The following is a 21,225-nucleotide window of genomic DNA, read 5'->3' as shown; positions in this document are numbered from 1 at the left end:
CCATTTCAGGCAGCCACAACTGCAGTTGCTTGACCATTGTTAGACACAAAAAATATTTGCTATAATAAAACAATTAATTGGAACTATAGTACCTTCATTAGAGTTCTTAACATAACCCAGTTTTTTTTTCTTAGCTATTACCTTAGAGATTTCCACACATCAATTCCTAATTAATTTGTTATGGTTTTTCTAATATTGCCTTATTTTCTGCAGCATGCACCGCAATGCCATTAAATCCTAACAAAATATGCGTGTGTGAAAATCAGCTTTTTCAGCACTACCATGCATTGTTCTGTTCTTCTTCTAGTAGTGCTTTTTACTCCACTTTAGTCACTTCCATTTCAGAACAAAATAAGAAGAAGAAACCAACGCATTGACTGGATGACAATCCTTTTTAGTTATGACATATTTGGTAATTAAAGAAAAATCTAAAGGAAAAATCGTAGCAAAAAAGTAATAAAAAAAAAACAACAAACTTAAAGGTTTATTCTACGCACTCCAGAGACTACAAGTGTAAACACTGGTATGAACAACACATCAACAGCCAACCAGGAGTGGCTACAATTTATTACATTGTCTTGTAGCATCCTAGAGTAAGACTCCACACCACTAGTCCAGCAACAAAATACCTTAACCCAACAGGCAGCTGATGACAGTTTCTTAAAGGTTTCTAAATCAAACACAGGGTTAGGTTATGTGGCTCACAATGTTATGTGTATGTACATGAAGTTATGAAACCTCGACCATCACTTGTTTTACAAATAGAAAAGAAGAAAATAAAAAAAAAACTAGCTCAAACAAATATGACAGGATACATAAAGCATATCACCAGTACCAGAGTACATATTGCATGATGATGCTACATCATTTTGTTGTACCAAGTTCGATATATTAGTTGTACATCAGACGAAGGTAAGGTGCATAGCAGCAATAGTAGCAGTAGTACATCAAGTGCCATGTGCGTGGCAGCCACAAAGCAGCTGAGATATATTAGGGCAAGTCAGCCCATCGCCATGAATAGTTATAGCACATTCTCGAGTGGATTTATTTATGGTCAAGCGTAGGACATTTTTTATATTCTATCTCATACAAAGCTCAGAGTATGATGAGTGTTGTGAGTGACTTTCAGTCGCCAATCTAATAATTGGAATGTTGGTGGTCTTCAGTTTGTGAAATAACATTTTGCTATTAAAAAACTGTCGACGACATCATAAATATTTGGGAAGAAAAATTAATTTATTGGATATATTTATATTTTTAGAACACAACATTTCAAACAAAGTTTAAACATAAATTATTATTAATTGCAAATATTGAAAATGTCATGGACATTAAAAAAAATTTAATATAAGTTATATTTATAAATATTTTAAATACAATAAAACTAATTACATTTACTTTTTGTTATATTTTCAGGTATGATAACCGATCTAAATACTATACAAAAATATATTATTTCCATTAGGCGGTAAGTCTGAAATAATAAACTCATCAATACGGAGAACGCTATATTCTTGATAAAAAATAAATTTGTATGCCGATTTAGAAATGTCCCTCCGTTAACTATTTTGTGAAGAAAATTGTTCCATAAGGCTGAAATATTTGGCTGGCTGGCAGAATATGAGATCACTCCTTGTGGTACATCACACACAAATGATATTCGAAGGTGGGGATTATTAGTCCGGTCCTCTTCTTCAGGTACCCACAAAGGGTCAATATTTTGAAAAATTTTAAATATCATATAAAACGAATACGAATATGTTAGTTAACCATTCTATAAATCCGAAAATTAGATTTCTCGGTCCACTTTTTGTCGTAAACCTTCCATAGAGCGTCAACATTGTTAATTTTTTTTAAATAACATGAAAAAATGGACTTAAACCACTTTCAAAATAAACGACTCAAATAATATGTTTACCAAACCCAGATTACTTACGGAAATGCAGTCTATTTCTTCAGATACCTTCCAAAATGGTTTAAAAATTGTACTCAGATCGATTCCGAAATTGAGAACCCCCTCTTTAACAATCTTGAAAACTGGACGTCATTTTTAAATTGAAAACACAATTTTTAAATAATATAAAAAACACACTGAAAATATGTTTGTAAAAATATATTTTAAAATCATGGCTTAGTAATTGTTGAACTTAAAACCAAAAGCAAGGCCACCTCTCGCCAGACCAAACTCACACTCTACAAGACGCTTGAAGCATAGTAACTTGCGCAATAGATGAGGCAGCTTTTGGAATGTTTGAGAGAAAAATTCCCCTAAAGATCTATGACACGATCTGCGTCGACGGTGAATATCGCCTTTGAATGAACCACGACTTGTACCATCTATTCTCGGAATTCGACATAGTCATACATATCTAGCTAAGTCATGATGTGAGAATGGATGAGGATGCCCCAGCTCAGAAGGCATATAAAAGCGAGCAAACTGATGGGAAGGGGAAGGTCAGGAATTCGATGGAAGGATCAAGTGGAAGAATATATTTCGAATTGGAGATGTGCACAAGACCGACGCGTCTGGAAATAAGCTCGACTTACGAAACAAATGTTCTATCTCAATCCAGCTAAATAATAGTAGGACAGACCGACCGACCCTATGCAAACCTACACAACTACCAAGAGTTTAACTTTCTGCGGATCTATATTCCGAGTCTGGGCATTTTTCGATCTAATATTCATATTGTACATACACTTCAAAAATATTAACCGATCATTATCAATTATCAGCCATTTTCGATTAATAGTAGCCCAAATCCCCTTCTCTGTGTAAAATTTGTGATGTTCGGCTTGTAATTATGTCCTCTAGACAGATTAGAAAACCTGACAAAAAATAATTTTTATCGGTCCAGCGCTATATTTTCGCCTTCTAGTATGATAATGGGTTAATAAATAATATCAGAACACATGCAAATATTTAAATATAACTTCCATATCCGAGTAGATACAACACTATAATTAGTATCAATTTAAAGATCAACCACCCCTCTTGGATATATTCGCAACTTCTCCGGTCTATGTTCTTCGGGAGAAAATATATACGCCATGTAATGTACATTTTGTAATTTTTCACACAAAAACTGGGTCCACTTGGCCCACTTAATCTTGACCGATCTTCATAAAAACAGTCATGCTTATTCCTTGGCTAGATTCCCTTCCTGGTGTACAATTGCGTGGTGTTCGGGTCTTAATTGTGGCATCTAGAGCGACCAGAAAACAGACAAAAATAAAGTGTTTGCTTCATTTCGTCCCCTTAAATATTAACCCATTATTACGAGAAACAATAGGGGTCGTCTTCTGCCAGAACCGGGTTTTCTTTGGTGCATTCAGTTGTGAGTTACAGGGTGTTAAAATAGAAGTAAAGTAAGAGAAAAATCGGTACATTTTATGAACGATGTTTATGGTTCCAATACAATAACAGCAATGTGCAATTTTGGTTTCGTAGATTCCGTTCAGGAATTTTTAATGTTAAAGATGCACCTCGCAAAGGTAGGCCGGTCGTCGAAAATGTCGATAAAATCGGAGAAATGATCGAAGTTGACTGGCATGTTAGCAGTCGTAACAGAAGCTAAAAATCGACCATAAAACTGTTTTAAACGTATTCCACCAGGGCAACGCTAGGCCACATCTACAGAGATCCACCAGAAACTTCGGGAGCTTGGTTGGGAAGTATTAATGATTCCGCTATACAGTCCGTACTTGGCATCAAGCAATTATCATCTTTTTCTTGCATTGAAAAATGTCTTTAATTATAAAAATTGGTATCTAGTGAGGATTGTAAAAATTGACTACTAGAATTTTTTGCAAGTAGAGAGCAGGACTTATGTGAGAGTGGTTTTATGAAGTGATCTTTAAAATGGCAACAAATCATACAAAAAAAAAACTGTGCAAATTGGACATTACGAAGCATATTAAATAAAGTCCTATAAGGCCAGAATTTTTCCCAATGACATCATATGCTTGTTTCTTGAAAAAATATGAAAATATACAGGCTTGTTTTCTATTACTTCCATTAGATATGTTCTCGTGTTTTCATTTCTGTTTTTTCTATTCTAGAGAAAGTACTCTTCATGGTTTTCATGTTGAAATTTATAGCCGTTTTAGTCGTCTGGCATTTGATGTAAAAATTTCACGTTGATTTGTTACAGCTTTTTTGGGAAAACTTTGAACTCGCCCCAGCTAGAGGATATACTCTTGTTTTTTAGGGAAACAGCGAGAAACCATAGGAAGAGGGTAATAAAAAATAAAATCAAAGTAAACGTTTTGTGGCGCCATCAACATGTTAGAGAATTTGTTCTAGGATGCTGGGGGGAAATGATTGGGGAAGGATAGCAAACGAAAATAAGTCAATAATATAATTAAACCATTGGAAATATTCCGATTTCTTCACTTTTAATTAATTTTAGCCCTGAAAGGATTTTGAAGTTTTTGAGGGTACCTTCAAGTACACCTTTTAGGTTACCTTCCCTATTAAATTTTTTATTAAATCTTGGCCATGTATAATGTAATTTTCTGCACTCTACTACCCTAGGGCATCATCATCATCGTTGCTAGAACCAGGAAAGACTATAGTTGAAAGTGAACCATTATAAAGATCTGAAAGTCTTCCTCTTTTCCTGCTAGCCAGCCACCAGTCAGCCGTGGAGAAACCATCTTAAATTTAATACTTACATGAAGAGTGTGACATAAGAGAGTGGTTTGTTGGTGTTGTTGTATGTTTTCTAGTCATCACAAGAAAACTTAAAACAAACAAACTTTGATATTAGCTGTTGTTGGTATTGTTACCTTTATTCTCTTGAGGAAACTTCGAAACAACAACAAAATTACCCAGCATGATATCACTTTTCCTACTTCTGGCCATATAAACGAAAGTTAAACATTAAAACTGAAAGAGATATAACACCACCATGAAGATAAAGAAGAAGAAAAGAGGAAAAGTACATCGAGCCAAGATCGACCATCAGTGTTAAGGCTAATGTTTATTCTTCCTTCTTTTTCTTCTTTGTGTGTTTGCTAACATAGTTAGTTAGATGATGCAACATAACACAAACAACAACAACCATGGCCGCCACATGATGAATAAGAAAATTACCATGCCTCGATTACTGGAAGTTAATGGCGTCGGCCTAGGTAGGTGGTGGTGTGACTTAGCGATGGTATAGTTGTTACCATTACAAAATATTTAAAATATTTTCATGATTCTTTGTAAGGAACAACAACAAAGAACAACAGCAACAACATCCAACAATTGTTAGCAACAATTATAACGGTTGAACCACGGAGTTGTGGTGCAAATTGTTGTAGTTGTTAAAACGTATTCAAGTGAATGTGATGCCCTGCTAGCCAGCTATCCCGCCATGCATCATTTACCATTGCACTTGATACTTTCAATTGTCCATTTATTTGTTGTTATTCTCGTTTTGTTTGCAATGTGTTGCATCATTACAAGCTGAGGGTGTTATGTGGTCTCAGATTGGTGCCACTTTTACTGCCAACATCATCACCAACAGCAGCGACAGCATCATCGAGTCTGGCGAGTATCAAATTACCGCCAACGGTATTTTTCCTTCTTTCCTTTCGTTTGTACTACACTATTTTTCAAGTTCATGGTACGGCTGTCCAACGGATGAAAATAAACCTTAAGATTTACTTTTGTTTTGAGGTAATTTTCATGAGATTTACATACATATGTTGAGCACATAAGTGGCTTAAAATTACATACATAAATGATTTCCACAGAAAACTGCAGGAAAGTTCATCTTTTTATACCCTCCATAAGGTGGACATTCAAAATAACTAAAATTTATCGGAACTTTTACATGGAGGATATGATTTGGTAAAACGAAATACCTCAATACAGACACTCTGGTACCGTTATAGACCCAGATGGTACCGTTATAGACCCAGATAGGTGGTACCGTTATAGACCCAGATTTTTTAATATAATCCACACCTTTTACTAGATCCTGAAATTGACTCTAAAAAAATATTTTTAAAATATGCAAACCTGTTATAAGACCCTGAAAACCTGTATTTGACTCTAAAAATATTTTTTAAATGAAAACCTGAATTTGACCCTGAAAAATATTTTTAAATATCCACGCCTGTTGATAACCCCTGAAAAAATATTTTTAAACATCCACATCTGTTGTAGCTCCTGAAAAATTTTTTTAAATATCCACGCCTGTTGATAGACCCACGTCTTTGATGAAAAAATGGGTTTTGAAAAAAATATAGCTCTACAAATATTCTAAAAAATTCACGGCTGTTGGTAGCTTTCGAAAAAAAAAAATTAAAAAATCCATAGCTATTGGTATAGCCTAAAAAATAATAAACAAAAAAATTTACAAATATCATATATTCTGCAGCTCTCTTAAATCTTATCGAATAAAAAATATTACCACCCAGTAGTTTATTTAACCATTGAAAAAAATCACACACATTTTTTCATTCCTCATTTCCATTTAGTACTCCCGATAATGAATGCATTCCTTTAGCAAATAATGCGTTTCCTTTAACCATTCATTTGTTCTTATTATCTAAACGATTTCACACAAAGTCAATGAAAAAAGAACTCACTCAGACATAGAAGGAAAAACAAATAATCGTCATAAACAATAACAAAGATGTATTATTAAATTTTATTAGTCATCATCCTTCGAGGTACGAAGTCGTCAAATTGTTGATTTCCATTGGTAAACAAAAAAATGTAAATTTCCTGTGTGCATTGAAATATTTTACATATAGAACGAACTCCAAGTAGTTTTTTCTAAGGGCAGTACGAAATAAAAAAAATATATATAACCATACCACTTGGCCATTGTGGAGCAATTCTTCTGACCGTCATTCTATAGTTCCTTCAACAGCATCATCGTTGGCATCCTGCATATCGGTATAGTCCTATAGATTTTGAATTTTTTCTGTTGTTTGTCCACCAGAAATTGTATTGTTTGTTTAGTGAGTTGGACTTTGTGTGTTGTATGCAACAGCATTATACTACTTGCTTTGTGGAGCAAATGTTTTTTTTTTTACCCCTCCGCCACTATCACTCTTCACAAAGTCGCAGTTTGTGAATTGTAGGTTCTTAATTTTGTTTTGTTCGTGTTTTCTCTATATTTTCTTTTATTTGTTCGCCCATTCCATTCGTTAATATTTACTTTGGCAAATTACATGCATGCAACGTGTTGTTTGTTTTCTGTTGCATACAATAAACATTAAAATTTATGACTTTTTATGGAATGTTTCGTTTATTTGTTGATGATGACGGTGGTTGGTTGATTTTTTTCGGGTGTGCCGGTCTGTGATTTGTTTTCTTAAATTTGAAAAAAATGACATTGGAAAAAAATATAGGAAAATTAACTTAGATGTCATTTTATTAGAAATTTGTTCCATATAAAAGTTCCGTAGTTGACATTTTGCATTCCAGAGTCAATAGAGGCTCATGTTTCGACGTAGACCCACGGTCCCTGTTATGTAGTTTGAAATAAAATTGAGGTAAAAACCATGTTGGTCTAATTGCCTAATTTTAGGCACAGTCACTGTCCGAAATTGTGAATTATCATTATTTTAAGTTCCTAATGGTGGAGAATATAAAGAGTTTGGTCTGGCCAAAGGTTAGACACACATGGTCTGGTGGTGGAAAATTCATACTGGGGATGAAAGACCTTTGTATGATGTGATAATTTGTTTGTTTGCGATCCTATTATACTTGAAGAGATAGCTTCATATCGTGATTTGAAGTTATACAGAATATGAAATATATACATAATTTTTTGCAGTACATACATATAGGGTTATAGTGACAAGAAATGGATAGACCGGAATATACCAATAAAACGTTTAAATATCGATTTCTCATCTTTGAGGACCCCACTTAACATTTTTGTGGAATATTGTGAGGATGAAAAAATGGTATCTTGTGATAATTGGAGTCGGGTTTAATAAATTAAGAACGAAAAGGACACACAAGGAATCGAGTTAGAAGGACGAAATGTTGTACAAAAAATCTTCATTCGATTTAACTGAATAAATGTAATCTCAAAATATATATACAATACCTAAAAATCAAGATATGAAGCTATCAATATAAGTATCAAGGGTCGCCAGCAAAAAAAATATAACACCATGTATCCGAACTTTGACCACATATGACGAATTTTTCTCTTTGGGATTTTATATATTTTTTCGAAACTATTCCAGGTGTGGATTTATTGAAGAATATTTTTCAAGGACTATTGAGGATTTTTTTTAAGTAAAATTTATCCAAGGACTATTTGAGGCATTGATTTATAAGTGAATATTTTTTCAATGACTATTTGTGGCATAGGAATTTTCCACCCCCTAAAATCTTGTCAGTACCATTTTAGTTTCGGTGATCACATCCCATTCGTCGTATTGAAATCTGAGATCACTGGCAACCAGATTTGGAGATTACAGGGAACGACAAGCAATTTGAAGCCAAATTTAAAATTGTTGTCATATTTTTACTGATTTTTGACTTGGTGAAGCAACATTTTCTTTTGTATTCACATTTTTCGAGGTTTTTATTCTGTGACATGTGAAAGCTTTGCCGTCCTTTTCAATGCTAGGCTATACAATTTTCTACACTATAATTTTTAAACACAAATCTGCAAGCCAATTTTAAGTAAGTTCAAGTTTAGACCAGGCCACTCGGTTTACTGTCGAGACTGAATTTAATCCCAATGAGTATTTTTTGAGATTTTAGAACAGAAAATAGTAGATTGGTGAATACCGTGGATGTTGAAGAAATTCGAAACTCAATGGCCTGTCCTGGAAAACCTGCATATCGTTTCTTTAAATTCTGCCGCTTTCCGGCGTTCGTTCTTTAAACGGCGAACAAATAATTTGATAATCGCTCTTGATAGTCCAAATATTACCACACTTATCCTTAACTGTAGTAACCATAGTCTTACCAACTGACTGTTGGGTTCCTATGCTTTGGAGAACCAGGTTCGGCTGACAATTGCATTTCGGGGTGGAATGATGGCGTCTCATTTTGGTCAAAGAAAGGTCGCGCGGCACCCACTTTATACATAGCTTTCTCACACCTAAATATTCGAGAATGTTTTGTGCATCTCGTTAATATATTTAGTTTTTTGTCACTTTCTTCGTTATAATTTCTGATATAAATTCATGATGGTTGATTTTCATGTGGAAATACCCAGAAACTCATAATAAAACCATGTTTTTTTTGTAAAAACTCTCTTCACCATCAAAATTGTTATCCACTAAAAATGTGGATATGATTATGATCCGACAGCTAATATCAATGTTATTCTTCGTTCTAAACAACATTAGCAAAAAAGGGCTCTTATTCACCATTGTTATTCCTACGAAAATCTAGGCAATAAAATTTCAAATCTTATTGTTAAATTGTTACCATTAAATTATTATGCAAAGTGACAGTATTTTCCCTATTTGTTATAGGTAGAATGTCTTGCCCGGTCAAAGTATCCAATCCAATAAATAAACAAGTTATAGGCAAGGCAAGGTTAGCTGCGGTGGCTTCTTCTTTTTCAAAGAACGAACATATGTTGCATGTTATAAAATGAAGACAATTGGTTAAGGTTAAATAGGCAAAACACATAATAAAAATTTAAATTTCAAGGCTTATCAATATATTCATAAAGGCAAAACAAGTGAATAAAATTGCTCTATCTCTTGTTTGGAAACTTTAATGATAATACAGGAAAAAAAGCTTTTAAATGTTTTGTATCATGAGATAATTATATCAAAGTACAACATATCTATTGGAAACAAAGATACATTAACATGTATATCTATCATTGTAGATCATACCTACCATTGTATATCTTATACGAAACCTACGCAAAAATTCTTCAAAACACATACATTTTCGCCCTAAGAAGTTCTCCCTCCATTCAAGTTCGTTCGATCGTTCTTCTTCTGTCTTCAATCGATGAATTAACAACTTTCAATTTCTAAATTATGAGAAATCTACCTACCTACCTTTTTTCCTGAAAATGTCTAGTAGATATTTTCGATTTTTTCATTTGTTTTTATCTTGTGTACTTGCGATAGAAAAAAATGTTCATATCATCTCATGTGTGTACGTTTGTGTCATCTGATCATGTTGTAGGTTGTCGTCTACTTGTCGTTCCATGGCATGCAATTTAAGTCTGGTGTCTAGTTTTTTGTTGTAGTTGTCGTTGATGTTGCTGCTGTTGCAGCCTCACCCTTCAAGTGTATCAATAGTGTTAATGTTGCAGATTTCTTTCAGAAGGCTTTGCGTTTAAACATTTCAGCAAAATAATGTATCAATGGCTATATATAGTCGGTTTGTAGGGAATAATACACTCGAAAAAAGTATAACACATTTAAAACGATTTAGTGTTATTGGGTGATTTTCTTTAAAAAATATTAAGTGAGGATTATAAATTAGAAGGAAATTTGCGGTATAGAATTTGGAAGGGCTGATGGAGCAAGGATTTTTAGATAACTTTTGAAGTTATCATACCCTACCAACCAATTTTTCTGAAGATTTTTGTAAGAATTTTTCAAGCGTAGATTAAAAAAAATCACGCATGGATTTTTTTTGAAGCATTTTTAAAAAATTTGCTTTAATCGTAGCTTTTTTAAGAATTTTTCAAACGTGGATTTTTAAGGGAAGTTCTTAAAGCATGGACATTCTAAAAAAATTTGCTTCAAGTGTGGATTTTTTAAGCGTGGATTTTTACAAAGAATATTTTTTAGCCGTGGATTTTTATAAAGTATTTTTTTGGGCGTGGATTTTTATAAAGAATATTTTTTAGCCGTGGATTTTTACAAAGAATACTTTTTAGGCGTGGATTTTTATAAAGAATATTTTTTAGCCGTGGATTATTATAAAGAATATTTTTTAGCCGTGGATTTTTATAAAGAATATTTTTTAGCCGTGGATTATTATAAAGAATATTATTTACCCGTGAATTTTTATAAAGAATATTTTTTTTGGCGTGGATTTTTATAAAGAATATTTTTTAGCCGTGGATTATTATAAAGAATATTTTTTAGCCGTGGATTTTTATAAAGAATATTTTTTAGCCGTGGATTATTATAAAGAATATTATTTACCCGTGAATTTTTATAAAGAATATTTTTTAGCCGTGGATTATTATAAAGAATATTTATTAGGCGTGGATTATTATAAAGAATATTTTTTAGCCGTGGATTTTTATATTTTTTAATTATTATAAAGAATATTTTTTAGCGTGGATTATTATAAAGAATATTTTTTAGGCGTGGATTATTATAAAGAATATTTTTTAGGCGTGAATTTTTATAAAGAATATTTTTTAGCCGTGGATTATTATAAAGAATATTTTTTAGGCGTGAATATTTTTTAGGCGTGGATTATTATAAAGAATATTTTTTAGCCGTGGATTATTATATATTTTTTAATTATTATAAAGAATATTTTTTAGGCGTGGATTATTATAAAGAATATTTTTTAGGCGTGGATTATTATAAAGAATATTTTTTAGGCGTGGATTATTATAAAGAATATTTTTTAGGCGTGGATTATTATAAAGAATATTTTTTAGGCGTGGATTATTATAAAGAATATTTTTTAGGCGTGGATTATTATAAAGAATATTTTTTAGGCGTGGATTATTATAAAGAATATTTTTTAGGCGTGGATTATTATAAAGAATATTTTTTAGGCGTGGATTATTATAAAGAATATTTTTTAGGCGTGGATTATTATAAAGAATATTTTTTAGGCGTGGATTATTATAAAGAATATTTTTTAGGCGTGGATTATTATAAAGAATATTTTTTAGGCGTGGATTATTATAAAGAATATTTTTTAGGCGTGGATTATTATAAAGAATATTTTTTAGGCGTGGATTATTATAAAGAATATTTTTTAGGCGTGGATTATTATAAAGAATATTTTTTAGCCGTGGATTTTTATAAAGAATATTTTTTAGCCATGGATTATTATAAAGAATATTTTTTAGGCGTGGATTATTACAAAGAATATTTTTTAGGCGTGGATTATTATAAAGAACAGCTATGGCCGATTGTTTCGACTGCTAACATGCCGGTCAACTTCGATAATTTCTCCGATTTTCTCGACATTTTCGATGACAGGTCTACCTGTGCGAGGTGCATCTTTAACATACAAAATTCCTGAGCGGAATCTACCGACAGTATCGGAACTATAAACTCCATTCACAATTCTGCCAAACAAAAAATAACAAAATATTTTTTACTGCGAAATGTCACCCTTCCAACGAGCATAAATCTAAAATTGTTTGATCGATACTATACGAGAAATCTATCAGTACAGCCATCTGCCGAAAAAATAATGGATTTCTTTTTCCCCAACCTAATATTTAAGTTTGATTTTTTCACCGGATTTTTTTCTAACATTGATTTTTAAATGATTTTAATATAGCAAGGATTTTTAAAGTTTTTTTTTTCCGGTCAGTTGGGATAATTTAGTTTTGGATTCTATGTCATAGCTATAAGTCAAAAAGGCAATGTCGGTTACAACACTCTAGGTCAGAGCTAGTTGTTGGCCAATGCGAGTACGTTTTTGTTTGAAAATGAGCACCATTGGCACAAAAATCAAAGGCGAAGTAAAACTTCACTGTCTGGTAGGCTATCAATTTTAATTGTTATTTCCTAAACATCATCAGAGGAGTCCGCCAAAATTTTTCCTCGAGTGTAACTACTGTCATTCATACAAGTTGGCAATAATAACAAAGTGCTTTCTTAACACTATCTTAAGTAAGCCGACAGTCACTTCTTAAGAAGAAGAAGACAAAAAAACTAAATAAAAAAGGAAAAAGAGACATTTTAAAAATAAATAAAAAAAACACATATATAATGGCACAGCTTCTATAATGACAATCTCAGCAGCGACAGCAGCTGTGCCAGGAGCAACAATGATTACACTAAAGCGAAGCTAGAGTGAAAAGTGAAAAGCTTCTAAATGAAAAATTACAAAGGGTAGGGTAAGGCAGGCTTTGTACGCCAACGAAGAAATAGAGAAGTCTATGCGACAACGATATAAATGGCTTGTCTGCGACAAACTAACATGTTTAATGGTTATGTTTTCGCAAAAAGCGAAATGCAGCAGACAAGTCCAAAGAAAAAATTGAAAACGCCCACACAAACGTAACATGACACCCAAAGAGACAGAGAAGGCAAGGTAATGCAACGCAACACAACTGCAACAATGACAGCAGTGACAACAATTTTGTTGTTAACAAAGCCATTTTTCCCCTACCACCAGCCATCAGTTGCAAGTGTATTGGAGAAAAGTGTGCGTTATTTCGTTACAAATCGAACTGAAAGCCAATGAACATTAACAACCTCTTAAGCAGCAACAAAAAGGGTCTAATGGCTGTGGCTGCAACACAACACTTTGCCCATGTGTAAAAAAATAAAAATAAAAGAACGAAAAAGATAACATTTCTAGAGTAAAATTTTTCCTTTTGGCAAAACATTTAAGACGACGTTTTTTCTCTCGCACACACGCAGAGAAAAACAATTATCAACAGCCTAAAGGTAGGACGCGGACCCCCTTCTTCATCTTCGACTTTGACAGAGTCATAATCTACTAGAAAATTGTTTTAAATTAAGTTGTTCACAATGCGAAAATGACTACCTGGTCGGTTAAATAAAAAAACAGAAAATATTTTAACGCTCACGCAAAACAGAAGTGCCAGTAGTGAGTGGTGTTACTGGTGCTGGTAATAAATATAATAAGTAATTTTTTAAATGCTTTTTTAAAATGTTCACCCGAAGCTAAAATGGAGAGAGAAGTTTCAGTTCGTTATAATAATAATTATAATCATTAACGGTGTATTATGTTGCAAAAAAGAAAAAGATAAATGTGTAAAATATGCGTATTGTTATTTTTACTCTTCTTGGTGTTCGCATCATTTAGTTGATAGTAAGTACCGGCATATTAATGGGAATATGTAAAATAAGTAGCAAAAACGCTTGGGATGGTGTACGTCTAGGTATGTTCATGGAGGTCAGGGCACTTTATTACTAAGGCGATAATAATGTAATTAAGGCGAAGTAAAAATGCATACCAGCTATACTCAAGATCAGTGTTGCCACATTAGGGTTTACATTGTTGAGACAGACTGTATATTGTTCATTAATATTAATAAATTTAAGGGTAATATTTTCAGGTAGGGTTGTCAGCTTGTAATTCGCAAATAAAGCTGGACAATAGGTTTAAAAATTGGACAAAACAAAAAAGTTGGACCATGAAATATTGCCCTAAGCCCACTTTTAGGTATAACGGCACATCTTGATCTGAAACGTTACAACAATGTATGTCCGATTGTCTATCAACAACATTTTTCATTTGACTACGATTCTGTCGATGGACATGAAATTATCAATAAATTTTTTGGTCATGTTTTCTGGTCGCTCTGCGAGCCAAACCTCAAGTCATTTTACAAGGGAAATGAAATCAGGCCATAGAATTATTATGAATGAGTTTATGATGATCAGTCATATTAAGCGGTTTAAAACGATCAAGAATAGTAGCCGGAGTGATGGTTGATATTTACTCTAATATTAATTTTATTATTGAGGGATGTCGGTTATGGGTGATATATTAACATTTGTAAAGGGGTCTTTATATTTTAACTGTTTCAATAATTTTGCCGCACTCTAGGTCATACACCGCAGAACGTTACAGTTTGGCGGTAGCTGAGGCATTTGGTCAGGCTCGTCCGACTATACTGCTTTGCTTGAACACAGTAATATAATAATAGATTATAAGAGTGTTAATAATCTCGTAATTTCGAACATTGATAAAATTGAATTTAATTCGCAGATGCAACTTCGCATAAACTGCGACATGAATACAAGTTGTCAACATACGATCTTTGTCACATAGACCAATATGCCTTATAAGCCGCATAGCCAATGGCGAAATGGCGTTGCATGGTGGTGGGAGGGTAGGTTCTTCCCCTGGATTTACTTTCCAACCTTCCTGGCCGTTAGTTCTGGTTTTGGCACATGGTTATCGTATGTGGTCCATTCCTCATTTCCAGTCACCATCCATTTAAGATATAAGTCTACCTCATTCCGTTTGGCCAAGGCTTCGCAGATGGAAATTTGATGCATCCAAACATCGAGCTTTTTTTAGCTCCTGGGCGATGTTACTGCCGGTCAAATTCTGGGGTTATGACTTGTTATAGGCCCTTATAAAGGTACCGCACACTTTTCGGCATTTTCCAACCAAAAATCGAGCATGAAAACAGTTATTAAAACCTTCACATTTTATCGAAATTTACTAGCTTTTTCGGTCTTGGCACTACTGGATGATTGGGCTTTCGTTTCAATGTCATATCCAAACTACAATTATGGTCTAAGGTAGTATGGATCATCGTTGACGAAGACTTTACAAATCTTCGCTCAGAAAAAGCACGAGGATATGTTGTCCTCGTCATCGTCTTACTCGATTACATGTGTATTTATTGCATTAAGGGGACCCCCCCTCCCCCATTCTCGGGGTCAAAATTTTTTGATTTAATTCGAATCTACACTAATTCAAGAATGTCCCTACAAAATTTCAAGTGAAAATCTCAAGAACTCATGAAGATATAGCCGATTTATTGTGTAAGCATCAGGTGATGGCTAAAGGGCTTCTCGGGCACGATAACTTAAAAACTAATAACCTAATCGATTCCAAACTTTTACACATTTCTCTGTGAGTGTATAGATATTGTATGAACTAGGATAAAGCCAATCGGTGAAGAACTTCCTTATTTTTTAACTCTGTTTTTTGGTAAAAAATCGGCGATTTTCCAAAAATATTTTTTTAAAGGTCCGCCATTTTGTTAATTTTAGAGCGATGTCAATAATCCTAGTTCATACGAGAGCCAGACATGTACTCTTTCTAAAACCGTTGGAATTTTCGTATTCCGATGTTCCAGTGAGGAGTTATCATGCCCGCCATAAAAAATTACGGACTTCTTTTTAATTACAAAAAACAACAACAAAACAGTTACAAAATTTTTTGTAAATTATTCTCTCTTCTCTTTTAAATTTTCAAACATATATGTGCAAAGTTACAAACCTTAACAAGCATGGTATTGATTTACCAGCCCATTGAAAATCTTGCAAAATTAAAATCGAGAATGGGGGGTTCCCTTAATCAGTGTTGGTTATTCCAGCTAAATAGATGATGGATATGCTGTGATGGGGCTGCCATCTATCGTTTTCTGGAATCAATTTTCTGTGTAGTGGTTGGCGTCCTTGCTTATTTTGTGATGCCATCTTCCTATAGGTGGCATTATCTCTTGCCATTTCTATGTTGTGTTCTTCTCGTGTATCACAATTGATTTTTGGAGTGATATACTGAAAACTTTGAACTAATTTGTATTTAAGGAATGTATTGACTATTCTTTTTCAACTGTTCTATTCTTTTTCAATTGTTATTGCAACGTTTTTAAGGAAATCAGCACAACAAAACAAAAAAATTAAAAGATGAAAATAATATGTTTAAAAAATATTTTTAACAATTCTCCTAAATATTTACAAATAGTTCATAAATTGTTATGTCTGAATAGATGAATAGAATAACACACCTCATTACAATTTTCTAAAAAAAAATCAATTGGCTTTAAAAAATACGGTATTAATACTCTGTAATAATTAGATACCCTAAAGATTAGACAGAACGCCAATAAGCCATACATAAAAATTACATAGGTAAAAAATTACAAATGATCGGTAGCAACAATTCCCATAGGCTGGTTAATGAAACCATTAATCACAAAAATTAACAACAAACATGAGAAGAGCCAAATAAAAAGGCATGGTAAATTGGTAAAGAAGCAAAACTAACTCTAAGACTGAGAAATTATAATTAACAAGCAAGAATTTAAAGCAGAAAATTTAAAGAAACGAAAAAACAAATTTCATGTAAACCAAAGATATAAACATAGGAAGAGATCATAGCTACAAAAAAAAATAATATACAATTACTTAATATGACTTCGCAAAAACTGGCGATTACAAAATACTAATCTTTTACTTTTGTTTATTCTCTTTTCAGAAATTAAAAACAAAATATTGTCAACATTTGAAATTCCAAAGAAACTAAAAGTTGTGTAAGAAAATAACGAAAAAAGGGAAAGGAACAGAAAATAGAACCACCAAACAATATAACAATAATGCGACTTAGATTTCATAATTCCAGTAACAATAATAAACAACACATGTCAACAATGTTGTCGCCATTGACGAGACTAAATTTTGTCTACATTTCATTGCTTTGTGCCTTGATTTTAAGTCCACATTTAACAGAGGCAGCAAGAAGATCAAGACTAGACCTTACATCGACTAGCAGCACAAATAATGCCGCGTCCGAAACGAAGGCAGCAACATTAGAATCTGAGGCATTACCTTTAAAAAGTGATGATCAATCATTGGGCGCTGAGTTATCGAAAGCGGATACAAAAACTGATACACAATTGTCAACGAATGATGACAATGAAGATGGTGGTTTGATTGAAGCAAATAATGACGAGGAGGATAACAATTCAAAAACTGCTGCCGCCTCTTTGCCTGAGCAAACTATTTTGAATGATGATGCTGATGAAAAGAATCAAGGAGAAGATTTGCCAAAAGAATTGAAAGAAATCCCCACCGCAAGTTTTGAAGATGCCGAGACAATTGAAAGTGCAACACAATTTGGTTCATCATATGGTTCGGGTCCTGCTGCTGCTGCAGCCGTTGGTAATGTCAATGGTTTCGAGGAATGTGATTCGGAAATGTTGGGCTTTGAAATTGTGACTGGGTAAGTTCAACAATGTTTTAATAAGTTCAAAATTATTGTTGACATTCTTATGAAGACTCAACGGAATTGGCTGTAATTTAGTATTATGAATTATCATTGAAAAGCAAATCTTCGAAAGAAAATATTGGGCTCTTTTTCCACATAAAAATTCCGATTATTTTTAGGTATTTTAAATGTCCATCTCATGTTAGAGGTACAAATATTTTATTTCTTTAATATAATTTTTTTTTCATTTCTAATTGTTGTAAATTTTCCCACCAAATTCAAGTCCAAAAAGAGAACAGAAAACCGAATTATGTTATCCAATCAGTATATCTAATTTCAAATTGCCAATTCATGTAATATAAACCACATATGAATTGTGTAATTAGAACGTCTATAGTGACAACATTTCCGTTCATTAATCACTTTGATTTGATTGTGGCCACCAAAAAGTGGAGATATAATATCTTAAGTATGGGATTTAATTTTTTCGTAAAAAGAAACCACAAAGTGGAAGCAAACAAATAGCAACTGCCTAAAGCAAAAACAAAATATATGTATATGAAATATAATACAATACATATTTCCTTAATTAAAGTGCTTAATGATGCCATTAAACGTCGCAAACTGAAAACATACTTAAGCAGGTTAGGGAAGGGTAAATGAAATAATTAAAAAAATGAAACAACAAATTTACAGTGAACATAATAATTATGTGGGAATAGACTATTAAATCGCACAATTTTGGTTGTGTTGTAGTACAACAACTCAATCATCACAATTCTAAGTGGTTGATGTTTCAATTCTTAGAAGAGAACAATTCAAACCTGATTGAGTCATTGATGTTCAATACTTAAAATGGCTACGAAAAAAATCGTGAGAAATTTCCAATGTTTCAATCACAATTCTAAACATTTCGTGTATCGGAACTGTTTGTGTATATATGAAATAATATTTTATTAGAGGAGTATAGATGTAATAATATGTGGGAAAACTTCTAAAAACTCCACTACATGGGGAATATCTTAACTTTTGAAAACATTGTAGTTCTGATGTATTTGAATTTGATAAAAAAAATAAAAGAAGTACAAATATATACCATGGTAAATTGCTGCCAGGAAAAAAATGTTGAAACATTGGGCTACGACATTAAATGTGCCGAAAACGAAGCGGGACGGTTGAAAAACACGTTTAAAATCCTTACAACACCGAAAAATGCGAGTCCCAAATGGAATAATTGCGACGTAGGAATATTTGCGAACCAATGATAACCCAAAATATAAAATTAGAAACATTTCGGTTTAAACGGTGCCCCACATTGGGCATGGGAATTTTGTGCACAAAGAGAATACAAAATATAACATTACAACTAATTTGATGAAATACGCTCCCAAACTGAATAAAATATCAAATGATTGGGGGCAGTGTTACATAGAGACAACCCTGAAATATACTACCCTAACCACTAAAGGTATATACCCAATGTTAAAATATTAATGTCGATAAAATCGGAGATATGATCACCCAGGAGCTAAAAATCGGCAATAAAACTGGTTTAAGTCATTTACACAAAGCTGGATTCAAAGGGAAGCTCAGCCAGGAAGCTTCTGCTATGTACTTGGTGGGACTGGAAGATTATTTATTATGAGCTGCTTTCATATGGCCAATCGCTAAATTCTAATCTCTACTGTTAACAACTGGACCGTTTGAAGATAGCAGGAGAGGTGTCGTGTTCCACCTGGTTAACGCTAGGCCACACACATCTACAGTGACTCGCCAGAAACTTCGGGAGCTTGGTTGTGAAGTTTTAATGCATCCGCCATACGGTCCGGCGATTGTTATCTTTTTCTTGCGTTGCAAAAATTCTTTAATGATAAAAAATTGGTATTTAGGGAGGATTGTGAAAATCGACTACTAGAGTTTTTTTGCAAATAGAGAGAAGTCACCTTTAAAATGACAAATCATACAACAAAACGTTGCATATTTGGCATTGGATCCATCCTGAAACTTGGTATCATTTTGATAATTTTTAGTTGGAAGATGCGAACAAAGAGAATCCCCAAGTAATAGCCAATTTGAAAATTTTAAAGCGTGTTCAATTTCCCCCAAAACACTGACATTTGGGATTTACCGTTATATGGGAGCTACCCCCTAAAACTGGATCAATAACAGCCCTTTTTCCATACAACCTTCAATAGTTTCCAGGTGTACACCCTGTATTTGGCAAACCTTCTGAAGTTAAGTAAATCAGGATTAAAATCTGGCTCAAGCAGACTTATTTTGAGTGGATTTGGCATCATTATAACGAAGAAGATGGAGGAGATACAACAAAAATAAAAGTAGGAGATGTTGGTTAAACCAAAAAGTGATTTAAGGATAGAACAAAATCTAGTATAAGTGAGGGGAATTACTTTTGGACAAGATAGTTTTTGAACTACATTTTTAATAACGTCGTAACATCCGAATTTCCCACAAAGAGTCAATTTAATTTGACACATAACATCCTATTCAACCCTTCACAGAGTTTAACAATTTTGAAACTTCGCAAAATTTCATATTGTACGAATGGATTACCCAATGTCAATTAAGGCATTCTTTATTTTATTTACTGTAAAAATTATCGTAATGTTGATAAAAACATAAATGTCATATAGAAGGGAATATATGATACAACCTCCCCACAAATACTCAATATTTTAGAAAATCTTGTAGTATGTGAACAAATCTGGATTTTTTGCAAGGCTAACATACTTTATAAGGATTTATTTTAAATATACGCAACTGGAGAAATTGGACTATCATGACCTGGTAAAAGCTATAAGAAATAGAATGCCTTGTGATTTTGTAGTTAATTTTGATTTAATTCTATATAAGTTGAATTCTTTCCAGAATATTTTGTGGATATTCTATTAGAATGTATCTGACTTTTACTCACCATAACCAGAAATTCATTAGGAAATTTCAAAATGAAGAATTTCCTTACATTTCCTCTAATATTAAATCACAATCATTAGAATGTAGACAATCAGCAAATCCAATATAAATCTTGATTACTTACCTGCAATGAAAGGAAAAGAAATAAATGGAAAAATCAATAAAAGTGTAATGGACGGAAAAACAAGTTCAAACTACAGTCAAACAAGGATATAAGAAATTTATTTTCTTAGTTATTTTCTAATAGATAGATAGATTGATAGTTATATTGGGAAAAGAAACCAGAATATCGTTCCATATCAAATTTCAAAAAATTTCAGTTGGTTGTAAAATAATATTTTTGAAGGAAAATTCTAAAGGTTTCGCCATCTAGGCTTAACCATTATGAGGTCACATAAAATGCAGATTAATACCCAATGTAAATTGTTACCAAATCATTTTGTGAAAAACTCTTGTCGTTTTAGTTCTATCGTCCGTCTGTCGCAATGACTAGGTGG

The 21,225-nt window shown here is 33.0% G+C and overlaps 1 protein-coding gene across 1 annotated transcript in view; it reads left to right on the top strand.

Moving 5' to 3' along the window:
* The window catches only part of LOC133324081 (uncharacterized), a 125,941-nt gene that overhangs the window by 39,235 nt on the left and 65,481 nt on the right, over positions 1-21,225 (top strand). The window contains exons 2-3 of the mRNA XM_061532966.1: positions 1,417-1,468; positions 17,213-17,812. Coding sequence (XP_061388950.1) covers positions 1,417-1,468; positions 17,213-17,812 — 652 coding nt within the window. The remainder of the gene's footprint in view (positions 1-1,416; positions 1,469-17,212; positions 17,813-21,225) is intronic.

Source organism: Musca vetustissima, unplaced genomic scaffold (assembly GCF_032173495.1).
Source record: "Musca vetustissima isolate MV318-11 ecotype Yass unplaced genomic scaffold, APGP_CSIRO_Mvet_v1 utg4828, whole genome shotgun sequence".
Taxonomy (NCBI): Eukaryota; Metazoa; Arthropoda; class Insecta; order Diptera; family Muscidae; genus Musca; species Musca vetustissima.
The sequence above is the reverse complement of the archived record's forward strand: the minus strand, read 5'-3'. Positions and strand labels throughout refer to the sequence as shown.